Source organism: Toxorhynchites rutilus, chromosome 1 (assembly GCF_029784135.1).
Source record: "Toxorhynchites rutilus septentrionalis strain SRP chromosome 1, ASM2978413v1, whole genome shotgun sequence".
NCBI lineage: Eukaryota > Metazoa > Arthropoda > Insecta > Diptera > Culicidae > Toxorhynchites > Toxorhynchites rutilus.
In genome coordinates this window covers 5,318,909-5,345,634 of record NC_073744.1, presented here as the reverse complement: position 1 = coordinate 5,345,634, position 26,726 = coordinate 5,318,909, and the positions used below count along the sequence as shown (strand labels likewise).

The window sequence follows — 26,726 nt, the reverse complement described above, 5'->3', positions numbered from 1 at the left end:
TTTCACAAGTGTGTATATGTATGACCATTGTATTTAGCGAATAACAAATATTCGCACAAATGAAACACAAATTTTTGCATAACTCGAGAACTAATCAAGCAAAGGGGTAAGGGTTATTACATTTTCTGTATCATACATGTATTCTATGTTAGGGAAAAACATGTTATTTGCAAGTGATTCAAAAATCTTGAACGAGATTTGGGTCTGAAAATAATTTGATATTATAATGGCGATAAGTAATAGTAAAAGATATTTGTGAATGGTCAAAAATAATCAATGAACAGTTCTGTGATTGAACCCATGGACGTTCGCTTAGTAAGAAAACGTGAATGTTTGAGTTTGCAGGGTCAGCTAGTTATTTATAAATCTAAGCCCCCCAATGATATCTTTCAAATTCTCAAATTATATAAAACGTACATTTTATTTACATGTGATTCAAGTGAATTTATTTCCCAGTTCAAGCGATTCGCTGGATTCGGAACAGCAGCCTCTCACTGCACTGCTTGATGCTAACTACATTTGACTCCGATTAAATTGAAAACATACTGTTGTATACTGGAAGACATTCTCTATCAATGTTTCAATATTGCTTCTTAATACAGTGTCATAGTTTGGATATAACAATAATCTTGAAATTCTATTTCTAATACATCGCTTTCTAGGAAAACTACATTTATACAACTAACCGTTTCTCTACTAGAGATTATCTTATCGGAAATGTATACAATAGACAGATTAATTAAGTTATAAAAAAAACTTTTTACAAATTTACGCAATATTTGTGACTAGTTTCGTGATTGTATCGATTTCGCGCTCACTCGCTTCCTCTCTTCATCGTACTAGACATCCTCTGACTTCCTGCAGTAAGGAGTACGGGTACGGATGTGGAATGTTTGTCCTACAGCTCGGTGGTGATTTCATCCTGCGGTCGGAAGCCGAGTTTGAAAAACTCGTCCTGCAACCACAGCGAACTATCATTGATACCCGATGTTGACAGATACGATCGGACGTGATCGAAGGTGTCGCCGAATGGATTGTTCGTGTTGCCCGCATCCAAATGCGACGTTGACGAACGCTCATCGAACTCGTGCAAGCTGATAAGCGAGCCGAGGAAATGATTGTGTTGCTGGTGCTGATGCTGCTGCTGTTGCTGGGCACTGATCGCGTCCAGCTGGAGCAGGTTGCGTTGATTTTTGGCACTCAAACTCGGCGAGGAGTCACTCTCGTTTGCGTGCGCCGAGCTACAGCTGAATTTCGACTTGAAGGTGGAGTGTTCACTGGTTCCAAGCCGCGGATCGGAAGCGGATGATGGGAGCGATGGCTGCTGGAGGAACTCAATCAACTGGGTAAGCTCGGGTTTGTATCGATCTAGAACTCTCTCCGCCCACACGTACAGACGCTGCCAGTCGTGCGGCGGAGAACTGATCAGTTCGACCGGTTTGTTGAGAAGGATAAGAATTTTCGCTAGGTCACGAACTACGGGATGATATGTTGCTGCTCCCGAGCTATCGCCTGCCAGGTGAAGCTTCCTGATCTGTCGCCTCGTATCGTTCAACATCTGGAGAAAGTACTCGGCCTGTGGGCGTAATTCGTCTAGCTGTCTCAGAAACTCCAACCTGTCCATATTCTCATCGATGAAAGTTTCTCGGTACTTTTTACGCTTCTGCTTTCGCCGGATGACAGCCATGGCAGCGATGATGAGGACAATACAAAGCACAGCTCCAGCAACGATGCCAACGACGGCCGCCAGAAACGAACCAGAGAACCCCACGGGATAGCAAACACGGCCCATAAATTCCGACGTACTTGACCATTGAGCAATGTATCCGCTGGGGCAATCGTCGAGACACTCCCTGGTGTCTATCCGGAGCAGTTCGGAACACTTGATGCAGCCACGTTCGTTACAACGAACGCATGATGGATGTAAGGTGGAACAGTCTGAAACGGAAAGAAACGAAAAGTAAACATAAGTATTGCGCGGCAACCAGCAATTGTGAATCAATCTATTATTACTCATTGCGCATCACCGGTAAATCTAACCACAGAAGTTTTCACCGCTGACATTTGTGAAAAATTTCTCTATTGAAAGAAAAATTTTAACGCTTTCGCGTGAGTTCTGTTACAATACTAAAAAATTTATTCAAAAGTTTCACAATATATACATGGTTCCTTAAACTAAGATTGACGAGGAACATCTCCTCTCTCTCTCTTGAAAACCGATAACATATCGGTTTCGTTTAGATCATCTACCTTCCTTGTCCCTTCTTCTAGCGTATGGTAACGTGCAGTCTGAGACGGCTGCACTACCCTAAGAAAATACCTTAAGTTTATAGCACCTCGTCGGTGCGCCTATCTTATTCTTGGATTTCCCCTTTCCATCCTTCGCTCTAAATAACATCCTTTTATTTTATTACACCCTGCTGGTGTATCTGGCTGAGCGCAGCTAGGGATGGAAAAGGGTAATAAAAATGCATCCTAAATGATGCATGCATTAAATTGTTTACCGGACGCTATTTAAATATTCGTCCATTCTGAATTTATGACCGGCAATAATTTCGAACTACAAGCGTTTTCTAGCCTAACAAAACACTTGAGCTCTTACATCTTTTAATTGCCTTACATTGGTCCTTTCTAAACGTTTCTATACCTCGCTTGGAGGTCTTTTCTAAATATAATCTCAAATATTGCTTATCTTATGGATCTGTAACTCGATCCGCGATAAGCCTCAGCTGTCCGTAACATTCCGGACTCCGTAAATCTACTACATAGATTTACTCAATTATAGACAACTATCACGGTTTAAAATAATAGGAATATTTCTTGATTCTTCCTGAACTCTATTTAGCCGTATCATGTCTAATAACGAAGGCGGATCATCATTTCTTCTATTATTTTGTCTATTACTTCTTCTCTTTAATTTTATGTATACGTAAATTCCTACTATTATAATCATTGAAATAACAGTTATGGTACCTCCAAATGTATATACGTGTTTCTTTTTTATAAAATCGTCTTCAGGTATTACTGTATCCTTTATATCTACCTTTTCATATGGATTTCTACTCGAGATAGTTGTATTCAAATTTTCATTTATGTTTGGTTTTTCTAGTACATATGGTAGTTTCTGAATAGGTTTAAAAAATATTCTAGCTTCCCCGTTATGTCCAGATATTTGGGCATAACGAATAGTTTTTTCTGTTAGGATCTTACAATCTGGGAACAGTTCTATGATCGCGTTCTTATAAGGCGGTGACATGGCTACATTATTACAATGGATTATTATCTTGCTAGGGTCGCTCGTTGTGTACAATATAGAGTTGATCTTATTCAATTTTGTTAACATGGTGTATGGTTCTTCCATCATCTTTGTTGAGCATTTTTGTTTTATCGTTTCATGAAGTAATGCTCCAGCTATGCAATCTGGAACTCTGGTTAATTCTGGCTGATTTACCACATAATGACTTTCATTAAGCTTTATTAAATTTCCATCTGGGTAAAAAAATTCATGTTTATTATTAATTGCTATTACATGGTGATCTATTTTTATAACACTTCCATTTTCAGGAATAGGGATTACATTGAATACTTCGAAGTTTTCCTTATTAATAATTACATTTTCCATTATTATATTTACTGTTCCATTTTCAATTTTAATGTTGTATTTAACTGCAAGTGGGTCTCTAAGGATTGAGTATCCTTCTGGTAATTGCTTCTTTATATTTTGAATTGCCTTTTGCATTTCATTTTCGGCTAAAGGGTGAGTCTTAATTATCCTGTATTTTCGAGTTATGCCATCAATCAATTGCAAAGCTAACGTTGTGGTCTCAAAACATTTTCTTGCGAATATATTAGTTCTTTCTTCGGAATACTTTCCCTTCAAAGATAACATTCCTTCATTTAGTCTACGAATTCTTACGCTTAATTCATCTCCCATATTTTTGCTTCTTTGATTCAATAGTCTCATGGTTTGTGAGATATCATGAAGTTTTTGCTCTTCGTGAATACGCAAAGACTGTACTTCGTCTTCCACATCATTACTCCCAAATAACAGATCTTTCAAAAACCCAAGTATTCCACGACTCCTTTTTGATCGTGATAAAAAATTTATTTCTTGTTTTGCATTGTTACATTGTCGTTCTATCGACATTACAAGTTCTGTCAAAGCGCTGTCTTGAGTTACATTCCCCATGAACTTCAAGGTTCTTTCTAAGTTCGAATGAATAGAGTCTAGCATAGAAATATCGTCGTTAGGAATTAAGTTGGATACAATATTTGTCCTCCAAATTCCTCGCTTTACTATACATGACCCAACATGATCAAACATTAAACCCCCTTCCTCAATAGGCTGGATGTTGACGGCATTTGTCAAATTTACCAGTACTAGAATTGCCATTGCGGTTACGATAGCCTTTTGTATCGTGCCGGTATATGGTCTTATTTTACCTATGACTTTCTTTTTTGTTTGTGGCTTCGGTTTCAATTTTGACGCCAGCTCTTTTACATGCTCGATGTTAACCGTTTTTCTTACTCCCCATTCTTGAGGATTTCGCGGTCCCTTAATTTCCTCTTTACTCCCTGGGGCACTTTTAATTACTCCAACAAAGTTAAGAGGTGGTGAGGAAATAGTGGTATCTTTTGAGCTCTCGATTTCATTGTTCTTACTTACATCTAATACTGCTAATTTTACAGCTGGTCTAGTAATTTCACCTTTAATTGTTTCCACGGTAGCGGATCTAACTTGCCCATCCATATTAGTTGTTGTTCTTATCACCTTGCCCTTATGCCATTTACCTTTCTTTTCTTCATCGGCAAAAACCACGATATCCCCTACCTTTATAGGTTTAGTCTTCTCCAACCATTTATTTCTTTTAGTTAGGGTTGGGAGGTATTCTTTTATCCACCGATTCCAATATCCCTTAACAATTGATTGCGCTCTTTTCCAGTGTTGACGAGTTGCTTCTGCTTTGGAAACGTCGTCGATCGTAATGACAGCTTCACCAGCGCAACCTAACAGAAAGTGATTAGGAGTTAAAACCTCATCGTCTTCTGTATCTAAAGGAATATGCGTTAACGGGCGATTGTTAATGAGGAATTCAACTTCGGTTAGTATGGTTCTAAGTTCATACTCTGGTATGGTTTCTTGTTTTTGAGGTAAAAGGCTTTTAACTTCTCTCACCATTCTTTCCCATACTCCACCGAAATGCGGTGAAGCGGGAGGATTAAAATGCCATTTGACTCCGTCGTCTGATAGCCTTCTAAGAATTTTCTCAAATTCGTTTCTTGCTCCAATGAAATTAGTTCCATTGTCGCTGAACAACTCTTGCACTTTACCTCTACGATATTGTAAATTTCGGAAACATATAATAAAAGAGTCTGAGCTCATATCTTGTGCTAATTCGAGATGTACTGCTCTTGTTGTCATACAAGTAAACAAACATCCCCAACGTTTTTCAGTGCGTCTTCCAATAGACACGCCATAAGGGCCGAAATAATCTGTGCCTGTATACGTGAATGGCTTACAATATGGTGTAGTTCTAGAACGTGGTAGGGCTGCCATCATTGGAGGAATTGGCTCCGCAGACATATTTTTACAAAATTGGCACTTCCTTCTAACTGTCTTAATAGCAACTCTGATGTTTGTTATCCAGAATTTTTGTCGCACTGCCGCTATGGCAGTCTCCAGGTTTTTATGTCGATATTTTTCGTGATAATGACGTAATATCAAAGTGCTCACATAATGCTTGTAGGACAGAATGATAGGTGTTCTGGCTGAAGTTGGTAAACAGTTAGCGTTCTCAATACGTCCCTTTGATCTCATTATTCCATCCGTGCAAATTTCCGGGCTAAGTGCTCGAATTTCACTTCCTTTATGAATTTTCATTTTATTTTGTAAGAGTTCCATTTCTTTGGGATATGACTCCCATTGAGCCTTATATATTAAAACGAGCTCAGCATAATCCAGGTCCTCCTTGTCAATATTTTTATTGAAGCTTTGGTTCCTGCATTTTGATTTCAGCCAATCGATATATTTGAATGCAATTGCAACAGAACGCTTCAATCTCACAAAATCCGAACACCAATTTATGTGAATGCTTTTCAGACCACTAAACTCTTTCGATTGAATAGTGTGCAGTGGTCTTAATTCTTCGTCAGTGTCGCTTCTCTGAACTTCATTTGGCCAGTTTTCTTCATTATCATATAAGAACTGTGGGCCTGTAAACCAGATTGAATTACTATTTGATAATTTCGTAGCTTCATCCGCTGGATTATTCCTACTGTTCACCCATTTCCACTGGTTTACGTATGTGGTTTCTAATATTTCTCCTATCCGTAAGGCAACAAACTGTTTGTACTTGCGTGGTTCTGAACGAATCCATGCTAATACAGTTTTGGAATCTGACCAAAATACTACTCTATCTATTGATAGACGTAGCTCGTTTTTTACTGTCTTAGCCAATCTGCTTCCTAATACAGCGGCTTGTAATTCGAGTCGTGGTATGGAAAGCATTTTAGTTGGTGCGACTCTTGCCTTGGCAGCCACGATATTGACATCAATGTGTGACTCATATACACTCCTTAAGTATACTGCTGCTGCATAAGCATTCTCAGATGCATCAACGAAGACATGTAGTTCTCGTTCTTTTGGGTGAGAAGAATTGGCATATGAACGTGGTATTCTTATTGCTCTTGCTTCTTCCAGTTTTGTGTGCCAGTTCTCCCATTTTTTCTTTAGTGCTGGGTTTAATTGTTCATCCCATGTTATTCCACTTTTCCAGAGCTCCTGCATTAGAATTCGAGATTGAATTGTTATATGTGATAATAAACCAAGTGGATCGTAAACACTCATGCTTTGTGAAAGCAGTTTTCGTTTCGTAAACTCCTGTGTAACAGGAATATCCACCTTGTAGCGAATAAAATCCTTTTTTGTATCCCAATACACTCCGAGTACTTTTTCATATGATTCCTCAAATTTTCCTAATAAGTCTTCTTTAACTTCCGTTCTATTTTCTTCCGGGATTTGTCCCAATAGCTCATTACTGTTGGATATAAAATTTCTGATATTGAAGTGCCCATATTTGTGAATGGTAATAACTTCGTTCACAATTTTTGAGGCATTTTCTAAATCGTCGAAACTATCTAGGTAGTCATCCACGTAATGGTTGTTTTGAATGGCCTCTACTGCCTGAAGATGACTTTCTCTGAATTTCTCAGCATTTGTGTTTTTAACAAACTGTGCGCATGCGGGCGAGCAGGTAGCTCCAAAGGTCATCACTTGCATCACATACACGTCGGGATCTTCGTCAAAGTTTTCCCTAAATAAAAACCTTTGGGCATTTTGATCTTCCTTTCTTATTTTAACTTGATGAAACATTTCTTTGATGTCTCCAGTTATCGCAAATTTTCCTTCTCTAAATCGTATTAACACTCCAAATAGCGACGTCGTTGCATCCGGGCCTTGTAATAAATTCGTGTTTAGGGACTCTCCCTTAACCTTAGCAGCGGCATCAAAAACAAGCCGTGGCTTTATGGGCTGTTTATTTAGGTTCACAACTGTAAAGTGCGGTAAGTAAAATATTTTTGGATCACGTTGCTGCTGTTCTGTGGGAGTGAGTTTTCTAGCGTATCCCTTGGTTTCATATTCCTTTATTTTCTCAACATACCATTTACGTAGACATTGATTTTTACGCATTTTTGATTCTTGACCACGTAGTCTGTTCATGGCTGATTGATAGCTATGCGGAAATTGTACATCCTCCTGTTTCCAAAGCAGCCCAATTTCATAACTTCCTTCTTCATATTTCAAAGTGGAATTCATGATATCAATCGATCTTTTTTCATCGTTAGACATCAAGGTTTTTACAGGTACTTTTATCCCGAAATCTTCTAGGCTAAAATAATTTTCCATCATTTTATTGAAATAATCTGATGAATCAATTTCGTCGTTCATCAGCACGTGTCCTTTCAATTTTTTATGTTCGTTAGTTTGCCCGAACAAAACCCATCCGAGTTTAGTGTTCTGTGCGACTGGTTCATTAAATTTACCTGATCGCGTCTCCCTACCGCTTATCAAAAACGAATGCGGTAAACCTAACAGTATTTTTGGCATAGCATTTTCATATCCTTCGAGAGTTATATCTTCTAAGTGATTGTATTCTCGTCGTAATTCATGAATATTCATTGACTGTGAGGGAAGAGATAATTCCGACACAGTCCTCAAATTATGTATGTTATAACGTTGATTATTGCATCCTTGTATACTTAGGGAAATTTCTTCACTATCTAGTTCTTGCTGAGTTTCGCCATTAGTCCAAACCAGCGTTAAGGGGTTGTTACGCCCTTGTGTTCCAAGTTTATTTTTAATATCAGCGTGAATCAAACTTACTGATGACCCAGGGTCTAAAAATGCGAAAGTTTTAATTTCCTTTTTTCCGCAGCCCAATGTAACTGGAAGGATTTGATACAGTATTTTGTTCTCTTTATTTACATGACAATTAACGCTTTCTGTATTATTAAGGTTAGCATCTCTCTGAGTTGCTCTATGCAGTAATGCGTGGTGTCTAAGTTTGCATCCATCGATTCCACAAGGCTTTGCGATCCTGCAATCTTTTGCCATGTGGTTTGTATAATTACAACATGCTAAACATAGCCTGTGTTTAAAAATAAAATCACTCCTTTGTTGAACGTTCATATTTTTAAAAATTGAACATTCTGATGTCTTATGCTCGTTTCGGCATGCGAAACACTTTGGTAGGCGCTTCGGCCTATATTTTTGTTCCTTTACAGCATGTGTATTCAGATATCCGCTCTTATGAGGTTTTTCTTTCCTCTCCGACTGTAGCATCGTGGCCAACTCTTCTTGAGGTTTTAACCAATTATAAAGGTCCTCTAGCGTCGGTATAAATGGATCAATTATATCTCTTGTTTTCTTTGTATCAGCTACAAACTTGATCCATTGATGATGCAAGTCGTTTGGAAGTTTTAAAACTAAATCACGAATCAATCTAGGATCATTGAGATATTCATCGTGTTTTAGTATTTTTATATTTGTCACGAAACAATCAAGCGATGTTACAAAATCAATCATTGTTTGGGGTGATCCAAAATGTGGATTCCTCGCATTTAGCATTTCCTTCAATAAATTCGAATAAATGGTTTCGGGATTTCCGAACCGTAGATTTAGTTTTTCCATTATTTTTGGAACATTAGCTTTATCGATTAAAAGAGCGCTCACTAATTTCAGCGCGTCTCCTTTGAGATATTTCTGTAAACGATTTATATTTTCTAAATCGGAAAAGTTTCCTTGAAGGGTAGTTTCTTCGAACGTTATTTTAAATCTAGGCCATATCTTATATGACCCATCAAAATAGGGGAGGTCTAAGAGAGATTGCCGGTGTAACAGTCTATTTGAATCAGGGGTTTCTTCTCTACCCTCGTTCTTAATTTTAAGAGTTTCTACTAGAGCCCGCATAGATTCTCTATGGATATTCATCATCTCTTCTATTGGTGTTGGTTGTGTTTTTTGAAGTCTTAACAATTCGTTCTCTATGGTCTTGCATTTGGGGCATATCCATCTTTCTGTTTGTTTAGGTTTTTTATTTAGGCCTGCGCATGTCAAATGGAACCATCGGTCACATTCATCGCACGCGACTAAATCGTCCCTAGAATCAGGCTCATTGCACAAGCGGCAATTGCCATTCTTATTCCTAATGAATTGATAAGACATGACTAAACTAAAATGGAAAAATCACACCTTTTTTGTTGATCCGGTCCTATCTCCGTCTTTCCGTGTTGGTGCTTGGGCGATTCTCTCCTTGTCCTGGGAGGCCTTCTGGCTCGGATGTTGTTGTCACCTCTGGTGGTGCTACTGCTGGTGCTGCTGCGTCTACTGCTGCTTAAGGTTTTTGCTGGCTAATTCACTTATATTTGTCTCCGTTTGAAAGGAACACTTTTGGCATCCACTGCCGGTTTCTTAATCAATTCACAATGTTTATTTCGGTTGAAAGAAACACTTTTGGCATCCACTGCCGATTGAAGAGTTCGCAAATTATCTTTGAAAAAGACTTTTTATTCGCGATTAACACTGTTGGCATCCACTGCCGATAAATTTTCGCGAATTATCACTTCTCGCATCCACTGCTGAGAAGAGTTCGCGAGTTAACTTTGAAAAAGACTTTTTATTCGCGATTAACACTGTTGGCATCCACTGCCGATAAATTTTCGCGAATTATCACTTCTCGCATCCACTGCCGAGAAGAGTTTCACTTTTGGCATCCACTGCTATTTGAAGAGTTCGCGAATTAACTTTGAAAAAGACTTTTTATTCGCGATTAACACTGTTGGCATCCACTGCCGATAAATTTTCGCGAATTATCACTTCTCGCATCCACTGCCGAGAAGAGTTTCACTTTTGGCATCCACTGCTATTTGAAGAGTTCGCGAATTAACTTTGAAAAAGACTTTTTATTCGCGATTAACACTGTTGGCATCCACTGCCGATAAATTTTCGCGAATTATCACTTCTCGCATCCACTGCCGAGAAGAGTTCGCGAGTTTCACTTTTTTCCACTTTGGAAATCTTCACTGCTCCTCTCTGGAGCCACCATGAAAAATTTCTCTATTGAAAGAAAAATTTTAACGCTTTCGCGTGAGTTCTGTTACAATACTAAAAAATTTATTCAAAAGTTTCACAATATATACATGGTTCCTTAAACTAAGATTGACGAGGAACATCTCCTCTCTCTCTCTTGAAAACCGATAACATATCGGTTTCGTTTAGATCATCTACCTTCCTTGTCCCTTCTTCTAGCGTATGGTAACGTGCAGTCTGAGACGGCTGCACTACCCTAAGAAAATACCTTAAGTTTATAGCACCTCGTCGGTGCGCCTATCTTATTCTTGGATTTCCCCTTTCCATCCTTCGCTCTAAATAACATCCTTTTATTTTATTACACCCTGCTGGTGTATCTGGCTGAGCGCAGCTAGGGATGGAAAAGGGTAATAAAAATGCATCCTAAATGATGCATGCATTAAATTGTTTACCGGACGCTATTTAAATATTCGTCCATTCTGAATTTATGACCGGCAATAATTTCGAACTACAAGCGTTTTCTAGCCTAACAAAACACTTGAGCTCTTACATCTTTTAATTGCCTTACATTGGTCCTTTCTAAACGTTTCTATACCTCGCTTGGAGGTCTTTTCTAAATATAATCTCAAATATTGCTTATCTTATGGATCTGTAACTCGATCCGCGATAAGCCTCAGCTGTCCGTAACAATTTGTTTCTATTCACGCATCAATAAATTGGTCGTCTTTACGACAAGAGTGCACCCGTAAGGCACCACGGTGGCAATAAAAATAGTAATTTACAATCAACCAGCCTCAAACAGATTGTGGCTTTCGAGAAACCTTAGGACGGAAAATCAACCGACCTCGAGAAATCACAAGTTCGCATTAGATTGGCTTTTTTTTACTGGTGAGACGACTTGAGATCCAATGTGACATCTTCCGGCAGACAAATATCTCTCATGCTTTCAATGGCTAATTGTTATTTTTTGTCCTATCCTTCTTTTTCCGAGAAAGTCACCTGAAGCTTGCATATTTTTTTGTTTTCAAATTGAAGTGTTTCTTTTCGGGTGATCTTTTGGAAGCTGAATAGCAGAGAACCTGTTCGAATCGGTCGTGATCTCTGACGATTGTCGGTTGCGAAACTCCTTGTCCTCTCCCACTGCGCGCTAACTGAATCGACCGCAACGCTCAAGAGGAGCGCTGAAAACAATAGATCACGAATTCGGTCGGTATCGATCAGATGCAGGGACCGCGCAGGTACTAATTCGATTAGCGACTTCCATAACAAGTAGTCCACCACAAGCCCTTTTCTTGGGGGGGAACGAACATCGCGTGTGAGCGGTAATTAAAACAATCGATTGTTCAACATGAGCAGGGGAATAAACCAATCGCTTCTCCGGTATTGTTTCGAGTGAGAGTTGGTATAGCGACAAACGATTTCATTTGAATTTGATAAATCTCTTTTGAAATGGCGATTTGATCTCAGCATTGAAAGCGAAAGCGCGGTTACGGAATATTTTTGAAATATTTCAAACGGCTTCCGTTTCAGAAGGGCCCAACAACGTTTTTGGATAAGCATGTCAATTTATGACAAGAAGCGTAACGATCAAACAGAATTCAAATTCAAATATAGCGTGGACTCGATTATATACAGTTTTTGATTTCTTTTCACTGTATATATAATCGAATCCTGTATATGATCGAGTCAAAAAAAAAAAATTTTTTGTTTTTTTGGATGTATTTTTCGATTTTTGAAAATAAAAGAGGAATTTGATTTTTGATTCATCCTCTTAAAGTCAGAAAACACCTTTCTCACATGAAAAAAAATAATTTATTCAGATTATCTCAGGAGGTGATAACCGATTATATTTGATGGAAAAAATCCTCCTACGCATATGTTCGAATTTCAACAATGACAGAGTTATAGAACTTTTTTTTTGTTTCGGACTCTGTTGCCTCAAACTGGCTCTACATTAAAAAGTACGCTACGGAAGACGATTCTGATTAGGGTTGGGCGATCTCAGATCGATTTTCAGAAGATCGATCTTTTTCATTCCAATTTCCGATTTTTTGGATCGATTTTTTTACTCGAGAAAATCGAGAAAATCGATTTTTTTGCTTTCGATTTTTTCGATCTTTTTGGAGGTTTGTTTTTCAGTATACATCGATATCGAACAATTTTTTTCAAACATAACGTCAACATTTGGATCGCATCTCTACGATGTATTTCCGTACAAATGTGACAAAGACAGAACTACGGCAGCTACTGAGGGAATTGTCGTAAGGCGTCGTGCACAAATTACGTAACGCTAAAAATCCGGATTATGGACCCCCCACCTACGTCACGCAATTTCCTATCTCTAATACACAGAAAGTACCGCAACCTCGACCTACTCCTCCCCCCTTTATCGTGTTACGTAATTTGAGCACGACGCCTAACTAACTTCTTTTCAACTTCCTAAAAACCGACCACTCGAACCAACAATAATCCAGAGAATGAATTGAGTTTGTTGTTCATGTACAGGGTTGCCAATAATATTTTTCAAAAAAGCTGGAAGATTGCTCTTCGAAAAACTGGAAGAAAACTGGATCATGTAAAACTGTTTTATTTTAAAAAGACCGGCTTCAATAAGATTTTTTGCCCATTCTAATGATTGAGAAATAGAATTTCCTTCGAAGCGTCGTGTAGTATTTATATGTTTATATGTTCATTAAACGGCGAAATGAACAATTAATTAATCATATCATTCGAGTAGATCAAAATGTCGTTTTCCACTACTCGAACATTACTGTGAGATAATATTTGAGAATCTTTTCTTCTAGAACACGTTTTTTTTTGGATAAAACTTCAAAAATATCGTTGTTATTGCTTCGTGTCCATCATGTCATTCTTCATGTCATGCCCATATTAATTGAGGTGCATGGGGTCACGGAATCTAACTTCAACCTTCGGTTCTTTTTCTTCTAACGCGAATTTTGATTTCTGTAGTGTTCCTTTTGACCATATTCGTTGCCGTCTCACGAATAATGTAGAGCAAGAAAAATCGATCTTCGGTTTGTCGCTTTTTGCGTGGCTAGTTTCAGTTCCCACTCGTTAACATTTCAAAGCGGTTCTATCATGCTTCAAATAGGAGATCATTCGTAATGTTAATGCTATTTAGAACTGAAAATCCTTTGGGAGACCATGAGAAACTAATATCCCATTGATGTAAACGGAAACAAGATTACTTGGGGTTTATGTTCATATCAATCAAAGTCAATAGAACATATTGACTCTTTGCTTTTCTGAAATTTAGAATGATTTGGAATACCAATAAAATTTGATGATTATATAAAATCAAAGGCAGCATAGCACACGGGCTTTATGAACCTATTTGGGTGAGATATTAGGCTGTCAAAAAAGTCCTGCGGTATTTCCGCGAGGTGTCGTTGTAAGCGCGTAGTTCTAGTTGTATTCATTGTATCGAGTCATACTATAGCTTGTTGGAAAGGTATTTTTGCGCGCTATAATATAGACCTTGACAGTGTTTTGTTTGGTTAAGTCGTTCGTGAGTTATAGTGTCGCAAATATGGAGCAAAATAAAGAGAAAATCCGACATATTTTACAGTACTACTATGACAAAGGCAAAAATGCATCTCAAGCTGCCAATAAAATTTGTGCAGTTTATGGACCCGATACAGTTTCCATTTCCACCGCACAACGATGGTTTCAACGTTTTCGTTCTGGTGTAGAGGTCGTCGAAGATGCGCCACGCTCCGGAAGGCCTGTCGTCGAAAATTGCGACAAAATCGCTGAATTAGCCGAGAAAGACCGGCATAGTAGCAGCCGTAGCATCGGCCAAGAGCTGGGGATAAATCATCAAACCGTTATAAACCATTTGAAGAAGCTTGGATTCACAAAGAAGCTCGATGTATGGGTGCCACACACGTTGACGCAAAAAAAACATCTTTGACCGTATCGACGCATGTGAATCGCTGCTGAATCGCAACAAAATCGACCCGTTTCTGAAGCGGATGGTGACTGGCGATGAAAAGTGGGTCACTTACGACAACGTGAAGCGCAAACGGTCGTGGTCGAAGCCCGCTGAAGCGGCTCAGACGGTGGCCAAGCCCTCATTAACGGCCAGGAATGTTCTGCTGTGTGTTTGGTGGGATTGTCAAGGAATAATCTATTATGAGCTGCTTCCCTATGGCCAAACGCTCAATTCGGACCTGTACCGCCAACAACTGGACCGCTTGAAGGTAGCACTCATGAAGAAGAGGCCATTTTTGATAAACAGAGGCCGCATTGTCTTCCATCAGGACAACGCCAGGCCACACACTTCTTTGGTGACGCGCCAGAAGCTCTGGGAGCTCGCATCCACCAAGTGACTACCACCTGTTTTTGTCCATGGCGAACGAGCTAGGTAGTCAGAAGTTAGCCACAAAAGAGGTCTGTGAAAATTGGCTATCCGAATTTTTTTCCAATAAGGAAGCGAGCTTCTATAACAGGGGTATTATGAAGTTGGCATCTCGTTGGGAACAAGTCATCGAACAAAACGGCGCATATTTGACTTAAAACAGATGATTGTAACTAATTTTATGAACAAATGAAAATTCAAAAAAAATACCGCACGACTTTTTTGACACCCTAATATTTTGCTATGAACATTGCCAGTCGTTATTGAAATTATAGTTCAAGTTTGAACTTCAGAATATTTTGGAGAAACTAGAACATCTGGTATTTATTTAAATTCAAAGACAGTGTAGCACGCGCTGTGCGGTAACCGTATTGGATTTGGAAGTGTAAGCGAGTGGAAAAAAAGGTCGATCCAAGGTAAATACACATTGGATCGATCGAACGATGAATGTCAAAAAAACAAGATATGAAGGGTGAGTGAGGGATATTATGTACACATTGTCAATTTATTTTACATAAAATGGGTAAAACTGAAGCACACATATAAAAAAACAGGATAAAACTGGATGATATTTCAAAAAACTGGAAGATTTCAGGATTTAACTGTTTGACTGGATCGAAAGAAAAAAAACTGGAAGAATCCAGTTTAAACTGGAACATTGGCAACGCTGTTCATGTATCTAACGTAGAAGATACGCTCTCGTTTATAACTCTCATTTTACCATAAGCTCTCTCATTACATTCTACAGTAATTCTCCTTTCTATCGTGGAGAGGGGATACCGAAGTTTGTCAGCAGTTGAGCCAGAGCTATGAAACAGATAGTTCGATTCAACGAAATTCCAACGAATTCCGAACACTCGAATTTCCAATGTCGTTTATATCCTTCAAAATGTATCATTGATACTATCTTGGAAAATCGATTCGGCAAGATCGAAGATCGCCCAATCCTAATTCTGATGCTTTCATTTGAAAGATGGTGAAATTTAGTACAGGATATAGTAGTGGAACAAGTAAATTAGAGGATTTTAATAACATTTTGGAAGTGAAAAACTTAAAAGTTAATAATTTTTAATTAGTTATTATTTTATCCTAAAAATATTTATTAAACTAGATTGTTTCTATCAATAAAATTGAAGTTATTTAACCGCTCTACAATTTGTTCTTTGACGCACAACCTCTATCTTTCTTAATTTGGCTGCAATATCGATATAAACAATTGCTGGTTAAAATTCAAGCAAAATCTTCAAAAATCACGTTTTTTACCCCACTATACATGTAATAGACATTTAAACCTCACATTAACGCTGAAAGGTTACATTTCTTCCTGAAATAAACCATATTATAATATAATAAAACAAAAATATGTTTTTCCAAACTGTATATAATCAAGTCCGACCTGTATTATTAGGCTGACCAAACGTACCGTTTAGAACGGGACAGTACCGTTTAGAACGGGACAGTACCGTTTCTCGACCATTTTTCATTGTCCTGTCTTTTTATCAATTTATACCGTATTTTGAGTATTGACGAATCTACAGTCAATCCCAAAATGGAATATATACCTTGTGCTGCTTTGTTATTTATGAGTTTTTCGGAGTTAAAAGGTAAATTATTAAATACGACTCATGTTCATCGTAAAATCGATCCATTTCACTCTCATGTAGTGATGAGAAAAAAATTAAAATAGTCTTATTTCTACTTCATGTTTAAAATTCAAATCAAAAATCTGCAATTAAGGGGCTGTCCACATACCTCGTGGACAGAAAAAGCACGATTTTAGGTTGAACTGATCTGTTCGTGGAACTGATCTGTTCATGGAGACACGCGCTACTTGTCCGCCCACTCACTACATTACAAGAGAATGTGATATCCGCGATCTTGTTCTACTGCTGACAGTATCCAGGTTACCAAACAGCCGAGGTTTTCATGTGCTGACCAGGGTTACCATATCTACAGAATAATCTGTATTTATACAGATTTTTCAGACTTTTTTAAACCTAGAATATGCAGTTACAGATAACAGATTTTTTGGATTTCATACGGAATATACAGATTTATTTAAATGAAGTGACTTGGCTTGATGACAATAATTCTTACCCCACCTCACCTATTTCATGAAATGAGTCTCTTTTTGACATTCCTATGTAGTGTAATGTCCTGATTTATCATGTTCGATCTTCTTGGATGGCTCTAACGTTCCCAGTGGAACTTTCGCCTTCTCAATGTAGGTAGGTATTTGTTAGTAGTACTTAGTTGAGATTTCTATGCCGAATAGCATGCCTTGAATGTATTCTGGAGTGGCAAGCTCTAGAATACACGTGATCACAATGCAAGTCGGAACGTGAACGTGAAAACAGTGGTGTATATAGACGTCAAAATATTTCCCCGTTCATGTTCACGTTCGAATGTCTCAAGGCATTCTGAAAATTATTTCACCGTGAACTGCAAAAGGATATGTTGTCAAACTTGTCTCAAGAAAATATCACAATTACGAAATTCGCTATACGGACGGCTCCAAAGGGAGGCAAGGAGTTGGTTTCGTGGTAAGCGGTCATAATAACTCTCTTATTTCCAGCAAGAAGCTCGTCGACATTTGCCAGGTGTTCTCGGCTGAAGCTGCCGGAATCTTTGAAGCTGCCACTATGCCGTCAAGCAAACCGATCCTGATAGTTACCGACTCGGCTAGTGTCATCGATGCTGTGGGCGCGGCTTTAACTTCATTTTCTGGATACAAGCTATCAGGAGGTATCTGCTGCCGGATACAGTCCTCATGTGAGTCCCCGGACATAGTGGCATAGCCGACAATGAAGCTGCCGACCGTTTTGCCGGAATCGGTCACCTTGGACAACTTTTAACGCGTAAAGTACCGCTAGACGACATCAGACTATGGATCGCCAACACCTCCAAAACTTTTTGGGCGGAAAAATTGTCCGTTGAAGCGACGCTGTTCCTGCGGAGAATCAAAGGATCTATCACCAGATTCGAAGATGTATCCAGGTTAAGAACCGGCCACTGCAACATGTCTCACAACTTCAACAGAGGACCCTTTAATTCCCTTTGTGACTTGTGCGAGGTTCGCAATTCAGTCGAACACATCGTCTGTATTTGCCCAAATTACGAGGACCTTCAGAATTTACACGGGATCAGCGGGAGCATTCGTGATGTGCTTGGTGACGACCCTTCACGAACTGCTGCACTGCTCTGATCTTTGAAAGATGCCGATCTGTTTTTTAAAAATTAAACAAAAAACTTGTGATCAAGTCGTAGATCCTTGTTCCTTTCCCTTCGCGATAAGGGGAACAAGAACAGTCGGCATCTTCGAGTGGCGCCACCTGTGGACTGGGGCCATGGTAAGCGGACATCCTCGTCAAACGACCAGAGAAAAAAAAAGCTCAAATGCGTGAAACTTCTCGTGACGAAATCTGTTTTTTGTTAATTGTTTTATTTTTAATTGCTTGTCCGTATGTGCATGTGAAATGAATTATAATAAGCGCACATCGCGGCATGGTTTCGGCCGTTTTTGCTGAGACGAACCAGCCCAGGAGACTTAAAGTCTCAAAAATAAAGATTAAAAAAGAATTCTTCCGGGAATATATCAGGATATATAATATATCAAATTGGAAAACTGAACACTGATCAATTCATGAGAATCATGAATCCATCAACATCGTCAAAACTATAATAACTATTCCAAACAATAATAATAAAACTAAAATTATGGCTAAAAAATGGCCTTATAAATTCAATACAGATATCAATACAGATTTTCTGGAAAAGAACTAAGATAAAAAAAATTTTTGAGATCAAGAACACAGATTCATTCGCTATCCAACTCTTGACGAGTAAAGTTCAGTTTCGTTATTGTGCGTTGCCACTTTTACTATTGTGCGATTGGTATAGTGTACGAGTGAAGGTCATTGCTGTCCGCTTTCGAATTGACCTTTTGTGAAGTGGAACAAAGGAAGCAGCGCTCTTGCAGCTTGCAGCCCCTGGCGGCTGTAGAACATTGGCATAACGGGATCGCCATCGTGTGGCTGTCGTTAACGGGAATTATCATCACGTGACCGTGTGAGCTATTCTTGCGCTATTGTGTTGATCCATAGCGCGTAGCCTCTGTCTCCTTCCAAGCCCCACTCTAAGAAAATAGCAAGCCTCCCTTCTGAACCCACTGTTACTTACACTCCCCCTCTCCCATCATCGATTTTGCTTCCCCCTTCTGATGTTTCCGATCCAACCCAATCCTCGTCCTCGTCCTCGTCCTCGTCTTCTCCCTCTGTTGTCTCCGCTCCACGTGTCAGAGTTTATCCAGAAGATGCACCTGGAACTGGCCCTTGGGTTGTTTTCCTCCGGCCAAAACCAAAAGGAAAAAGCCTTAACGTGATTCAGATCATGAAAGATCTGGCCAGATACACTTCTGTATCTGAAATTCGCAGGGTTAGACCGAACAAATTGCGGGTTGTCGTGAATGAACGGAAACACGCAAACGAGATTGTTGCTGACCAACACTTCACTCTCGAATATAGAACATTTATACCCTCCCATAACGTAGAAATTGAGGGGGTGATAACTGAAACGGGTCTGACGAGCGAACAAATAAAAAAAGAAGGAAAAGGCAAGTTCAAGAAGCTTCCCTCAATGGAAGTAAAGATCTTGGACTGTCGCCAACTCGGGAAACTCTCCCATGATGGGGACCAAACTAAATTTACGCCGTCAAACTCGTTTCGAGTCACCTTTGCTGGTGCCGCCCTCCCTGACTACGTTATGGTGGACAAATTGAGACTACCTGTGCGACTCTTCGTGCCAAAGCCCATGACTTGCAACAAATGCAAGTCAGTTGGTCACACTTCAGATTATTGTGCCAACAAGGAGCGCTGTGCCACTTGCGGAGAGCAACATGAGGGGAAATCCTGCAGTGCGACTGAGCATAAGTGTCCATATTGCGGAGGATCCCCACACGCGCTCTCAGCTTGTGAAACTTACAAGAGTCGCTGGGAGAAACAGAAGCGCTCTTTAAAGGAACGCTCGAAGCGCACTTTTGCGGAAATTTTAAAGGGCGCTTCTCCACTGGCCCAACAACAACAACAACCAATCTCAACACACAATATCTTTTCCACGTTGCCAGTTGATGAAATGGAAGCGGACACAGCTAGCGGGGGCACACCGTTTATTTTCAAAGGGAATCCCCGGCGCAAAAATGTGACCACTCCCAAAGTTCAAGAACAAGTCCCCCCGGTGATACCCCCAATTAGCTTGCCTAAAAAATCGAGTGCAGCGGACAAGCAAAATCAGGTTCCTTCTGGCTTCCGTGGGAATAGTTCATCTTCGAACGACCCAGCACTCGAGGGGATATCAAAAACCCCAACTGTCCCTGTTTTTCCGTCCAGCTCAACTTCCCAATTGGGATTTATAAAGTTGTCTGACCTTGTGGATCAAATCTTCACGTGTTTTAATGTTTCCGACTCCATCAGAACCATTGTCACCGCAATGCTTCCAGTACTAAAGACAATTTTGCAGCAATTGATGCAAACATGGCCCCTCCTTGCAATGATTATCTCTCTTGATGTCTAATTTAAATAGAGAGGTCGGAGATATCACTGTTTTACAGTGGAATTGTCGTAGTCTTATCCCTAAATTGGATACATTCAAATTTTTAATTCATAACTTCAATTGTGATGTTTTTGCTCTGTCCGAAACTTGGCTTTCTTCGCGAGATGATATCTCTTTCCACGATTTTAATATTATACGCTTGGACCGTGATGATAGATACGGAGGGGTGCTTTTGGGGATCAATAAGTGCCACTCATTTTTTCGAATTGACCTTCCACCTATTGGAGGGATCGAAGCTGTTGCTTGTCATGCAAACATCAGAGGCAAAGACATCTGTATTGTCAGCTTGTATTGGCCTCCGAGAGCTGCGGTTAGCCGCAAACAACTTTATGACATGTGCTCACTCCTTCCTGAGCCACGATTGATCTTGGGAGACTTCAACTCTCATGGAACTGCCTGGGGGGAACAGTACGACGACAATCGTTCATTGTTGATATATGACCTTTGTAACAACTTCAATATGACCGTTTTGAACACTGGGGAAACAACACGTGTGCCTAAACCTCCTGCTAACCCAAGTGCTCTTGACCTCTCGCTTTGCTCGAATTCACTATCGTTAGATTGCAAGTGGAATGTAATCCAGGACCCCAACGGTAGTGATCACTTGCCAATCAAAATTTCCATCACCATTGGGTCGAATTCTTCTGAATCAATAAACATGGCATATGACCTCACAAGACACACTGACTGGAAAAAATATACGGACGCGATTGCTCTAGCCATCAATTCCAGAGATGGTTTACCTCCATTGGAGGAGTATAACTTCCTTTCTCGTTTGATCTATGACAGCGCGGTTCGCGCTCAAACGAAACCCATCCCAGGTTCCACTATTCGTCGAAGGCCTCCCAATCTATGGTGGGATAGCATATGTTCCAAGCTTTATGTAGAAAAATCGAATGCATTTAAAGCTTTTCGGAAACGTGGAACCCCTGAAAATTTTCAGACGTATTTGGACCTTGAAAATCAATTTAAAAACTTGATCAAAGGGAAAAAACGTGCTTATTGGCGAAATTTCGTGGGTGGTTTGTCACGAGAAACGTCAATGAAAAAATTATGGAAAGTGGCTCGAAACATGAGAAATCGCTCTTCAACGAATGAAAGCGAAGAATATTCACATCGATGGATTTTGAATTTTGCACGGAAGGTTTGTCCTGATTCCGCTCCTGTGCAAAAAATTGTTCGAGATATACCACAAGGTAGGTGCGATCTTGATTCCGAGTTTTCGATGGTAGAATTCTCTCTTGCTCTCCTTTCATGTAACAATTCTGCTCCGGGATCGGATAGGATTAAGTTCAACTTGCTGAAAAATCTCCCTGATGTGGCGAAACATCGCTTGTTGAATTTATTCAATCGGTTTCTGGAGAATAATATTGTTCCAGATGATTGGAGACAAGTACGAGTTATAGCTATTCAAAAACCCGGAAAACCCGCGTCCGACTTCAATTCGTACCGCCCAATAGCAATGCTGTCTTGTATACGGAAATTGTTGGAGAAAATGATCTTGTTTCGCCTTGATCGATGGGTTGAAACGAATGGCCTACTCTCAGATACACAATATGGGTTCCGCAGGGGCAAGGGGACGAATGATTGTCTTGCGTTGCTTTCTTCAGAAATTCAAATGGCTTACGCCGAAAAAAAACAAATGGCTTCAGTATTCTTGGACATAAAGGGGGCCTTTGATTCTGTTTCAATAGAGGTTTTGTCAGACAAATTACAATCTCGGGGTCTGCCGCCTCTATTGAATAATATGTTATATAACTTGCTTTGTGAGAAACATTTGAACTTTTCTCACGGAGATTCGGCAGTAAGTCGGGTCTCTTACATGGGCCTCCCCCAGGGCTCATGTTTAAGCCCCCTTTTGTACAACTTCTATGTAAGCGACATCGACAATTGCCTTACACAAAATTGCAGCCTAAGACAACTTGCAGATGATGGAGTGGTGTCTGTCGTAGGATCAAACGAATCCGACCTGCAAGGACCCTTACAAGATACTTTGAACAGTTTTTCAACCTGGGCCATTGGCCTAGGGATCGAATTTTCCACGGAGAAAACAGAGATGGTGGTTTTTTCTAGGAAGCATAGACCAGCAAAACCAAAGCTTCAACTTTTGGGTAAACCGATCACTCATGCTATGTCATTCAAGTATCTTGGGGTCTGGTTCGACTCCAAATGTACTTGGGGGGCCCATATTAGGTATCTGAGTAAAAAATGTCAACAAAGAATGAACTTTCTCCGTACAATTACCGGCACCTGGTGGGGAGCCCATCCCGAAGATCTTATTATGTTGTATCGAACAACTATTCTCTCAGTGATGGAGTATGGCAGTTTCTGTTTTCAATCAGCTGCCAAAACACATCTCATTAAACTCGAGCGAATTCAGTATCTTTGTCTCCGTATTGCGTTGGGATGTATGCCCTCAACGCATACCATGAGTCTCGAGGTTTTGGCAGGCGTACTCCCACTAAAAGATCGCTTCAATTTATTATCTCTTCGGTTCCTCATCCGGTGTAAGGTTATGAATCCATTGGTGATCGGAAATTTTGAGCAATTGATCGAGCTAAATTTTCATTCTGGATTCATGAATTCATATCATGAATTCACCTCTATGCAGGTTGTTCCTTCTTCGTATATTCCCAACCGTGTTTGTTTTCCTGACTACATCAATTCCTCTGTACATTTCGATCTGTTCATGAAGGAGAAAATCCATGAAAATCCAGATTATCTTAGATTGGGGTTCGTTCCTACAATCTTCAATGCAAAGTATGGGCGTATCAATTGTGATAATATATACTTTACTGATGGGTCCTCTATGAATGAGTCCACAGGATTTGGAGTGTTCAACGTATTTTTTAGCACCTCACACAGTCTTCAGAATCCTTGCTCGGTATATATTGCTGAATTGGCAGCGATATACTGGGCGCTGGACAGCGTCGCCTCACGACCTGTTGAACACTATTACATTGTAACGGATAGTCTTAGCTCTGTCGAGGCTATCCGTTCAGTGAGGCCGGAAAAGCACTCGCCGTACTTCCTTGAGAGAATACGAGAAATTTTGAGTGCTTTATCCAGACGCTGTTATGTCATTACCTTTGTCTGGGTCCCTTCACATTGCTCAATTCCGGGTAATGAGAGGGCTGACTCATTGGCAAAGGTAGGTGCAATTGAAGGCGATATTTATCAGCGTCAAATCGCCTTCAATGAATTTTATTCTTTAGTTCGCAAAAATACCATCGCAAACTGGCAACGTAAGTGGAACGAAGATGAATTGGGCCGGTGGTTTCACTCGATTATCCCTAAGGTTAGCCTCAAACCGTGGTTCAAAAGTCTAGACTTGAGTCGGGACTTTATCCGCACCTTCTCCCGACTCATGTCCAATCACTGTTCGTTAGATGCACTACTCTTCCGTTTCAATCTTGCCAGCAGCAATCTCTGCGTTTGTGGCCAAGGTTATCATGACATCGAGCACATTGTTTGGTCGTGCGAGGTGTATCTGGTCGCCAGATCGAATTTAAAAAACTCCCTTCGGGCCCGAGGAAGACAGCCCAATGTGCCGGTGAGAGATGTGTTGGCTCGGTTAGACCTTGATTACATGTCCCATATATATGTTTTCCTTAAAGCTATAGATCTTCGTGTGTGATTGCCCCTACATCCTTATACCCTCCTTTCCTTCCTTTGCGGGTAATTCGTCCCCTTGCTATAAATAGTAGAATAAGTTGAAATGTAAATAAACTATAGATATACGAATAGATTTAAGAATTGAGTGCTCATCAACATTGTTACAATTTCCTTATATCCCATCCTTCTCCTAAAAATATGTCACCCTTCTAAACTCGAGTACACCGCGAGTAATCGGTTTTCCACCTTACTAACCATAGATGTAAGAAAATTGTTTCTATATATATATATAGTTTTAAAAATATATTTAAGAATTCGGCTCCTTTAAATTTAAGTAACTGAGCCTGTCAAAATAAACGAATTAAAAAAAAAAAAAAAAAAGAACACAGATTTTATTATGGCAACCCTGGTGCTGCCAGGTGTTCTCCACTCCACCCTGGATTTCTCAGCACAACCTTCAGGAACCCAAATCCCCAAATCCGTCCAATCGCGAAGTATTGGGCAACTATCAAACAAAAGCTTAAGAAGAGTGGTAGGAAATGAAGGGATGTTGGGATAAAACGGCCGCTCAAATTGGACAATGGAGTACCCAGTTGTCAGTTTAGCAGCAGCAACAGCAGCACATATTGAAGTGCAAAACATCAAGATTCTCCCCGGATTGAAAGACAACTTTTCTCACCGAACCAACACACGATGTCGCTGTGACATTTGAGTGGCAAAGCATCACTAAATCCTCTGGTAAACAGAAGTAGATTTAAGGTGGCAACAATCAAGATTCACGATCCGATGGAGGCGGTACTCTTCTTCTTCTTCTTCTTCTTCAATGGCACTAACGTTCCTAGAGGAACTTCGCCGTCTCAACGTAGTATTACTTGCGTCATTTTTATTAGTACTTAGTTGAGATTTCTATGCCAAATAACACGCCTTGAATGCATTCTGAGTGGCAAGCTCTAGAATACGCGTGATCACAGTGCAAGTCGGAGGAAATTTCAGTGACGAAAAATTCCCCCGACCAGAACGGGAATCGAACCCGAACACCCGGCATGTTAGTTATGACGCTAACCACTCGGCCAAGGGAGCACAAGGCGGTACTCTAGCAGTTCAATAAAGCAATACTTTTTCACCCGAGTGCAAAATAGAAACAAAATGTTGTCTGCTCCTAGCCATCCTGTCCTCCGCGATGTGATATTTAAATGTCATTATGCACCAGCAGTTTATTGGTGTTTAACTCCCCGGAGTACAAGTCGACTAGCGGATTATCACTCTTGTTACTGGGGGCGAGTCGGGGGAGGAGGTCGACTGTAAGTTCCCGCGATGAGGTCACCCACGGCGCAAAAGCAAGCAGCTAAGTGACGGCGGGCTATATTTTGTGAACGTGTAAACAATGCCAACCGGCCAGCCAGCGGCAGGCAGATCGCCATCATTCGAGGGGGGAAGAGATTATTGCAAGTTGTTGAATGCAAACCGGTTCCTACGGTTCGAAACAGAATGAGCTCAGATTCGTGGAATTGCACAAAAACAAATTGCTCTTGGGGCCACAGAACAACGCTACGATAGTTCCACTGACAGACAGGTCCATGGGTTGTGGGTTAATGGACAAACATCTGTTACCCACCCGGACCATCAATAAATCACCGCCGTCTGGAGGCTGTTTGGAATTCCATCCGAGCCATAACTATGACGAGAAAACACGCGCGTACAGGAGGCTGAAAATGGTGACGCATGCGTAAACAATGCTGATTTTTTTTCACTATCGATTCTCTCGCATTGATGTAACGGGAAAAATTATTAATTAGCATTCGTGGGAAATGACTATTTAAGGCTAAGGTTACTTTGGATAGGAGTACGCACGAAAATTTGATTGTACGAATAGAAACAAACAATTTTGTTCGATAGAAGCTGACGAATTCTAACGAAGCAAGAGGGAAATTGACGACACATGCGACGATTCCCCAACAGTGACATCAAAATCAAGCTGCCCGGGGAAAATTCGCATTGCAAATACATGAAAGTAGGGGGAGTTTTTACTCCCACCGAAAAGTGTTCCCTAACAGAGACATCAGAACCAAGCTGCCTGGGGGAAATCGACATTGCAAATACATTGTAGGGGGTAGTGATGTCTAAATTTTTAATTTATTCGATTATCGATTAATCGTTGGGGCATTTTTCAATATTTGATTCATTCGAAAAATTATCTTTCCATATTCGATTAATCGAGCGAATATATTTTCTTGTAATAATCACGTTTCATGTTGCCATTCTGGTCGCGTGGACTATCAGGTTGTCGATGTTCCATTATTGGATAAAAAAATGTTGAATAAAAAAATTAAATAGCCTAATTCTTAACCTAAAAATGCATTAACCTTGAGAAAAATGCCTCCTTTCATTAATCGCGATTACAGCGACAATATTCGATGTATTCATATTTTGATTTTAAATTATTCGATACAAAATTACTCGATTATAATTTTAGATATCCGATTATTTGAATTAATCGAACGATTGACCGACGTCTCTAGTAGGGGGAACTTCTGT

General features: G+C 40.0%; 1 protein-coding gene across 2 annotated transcripts in view; it reads right to left on the bottom strand.

Moving 5' to 3' along the window:
• Positions 1–418: 418 nt before the first annotated feature.
• Positions 419–26,726, bottom strand: part of LOC129761933 (uncharacterized) — a 117,687-nt gene continuing 91,379 nt past the window's right edge. Inside the window, exons 1-2 of one of the 2 annotated variants that reach the window (XM_055759792.1) lie at positions 2,014–2,125; positions 419–1,938 (exon numbers count right to left, since the gene is read on the bottom strand). In XM_055759792.1, coding sequence (XP_055615767.1) covers positions 899–1,938; positions 2,014–2,017 — 1,044 coding nt within the window. In that variant the 5' untranslated portion in view covers positions 2,018–2,125 and the 3' untranslated portion in view covers positions 419–898. Of the gene's footprint in view, positions 1,939–2,013; positions 2,126–26,726 lie in introns of those variants that run through there. The other variant, XM_055759791.1, reaches the window with a different exon arrangement.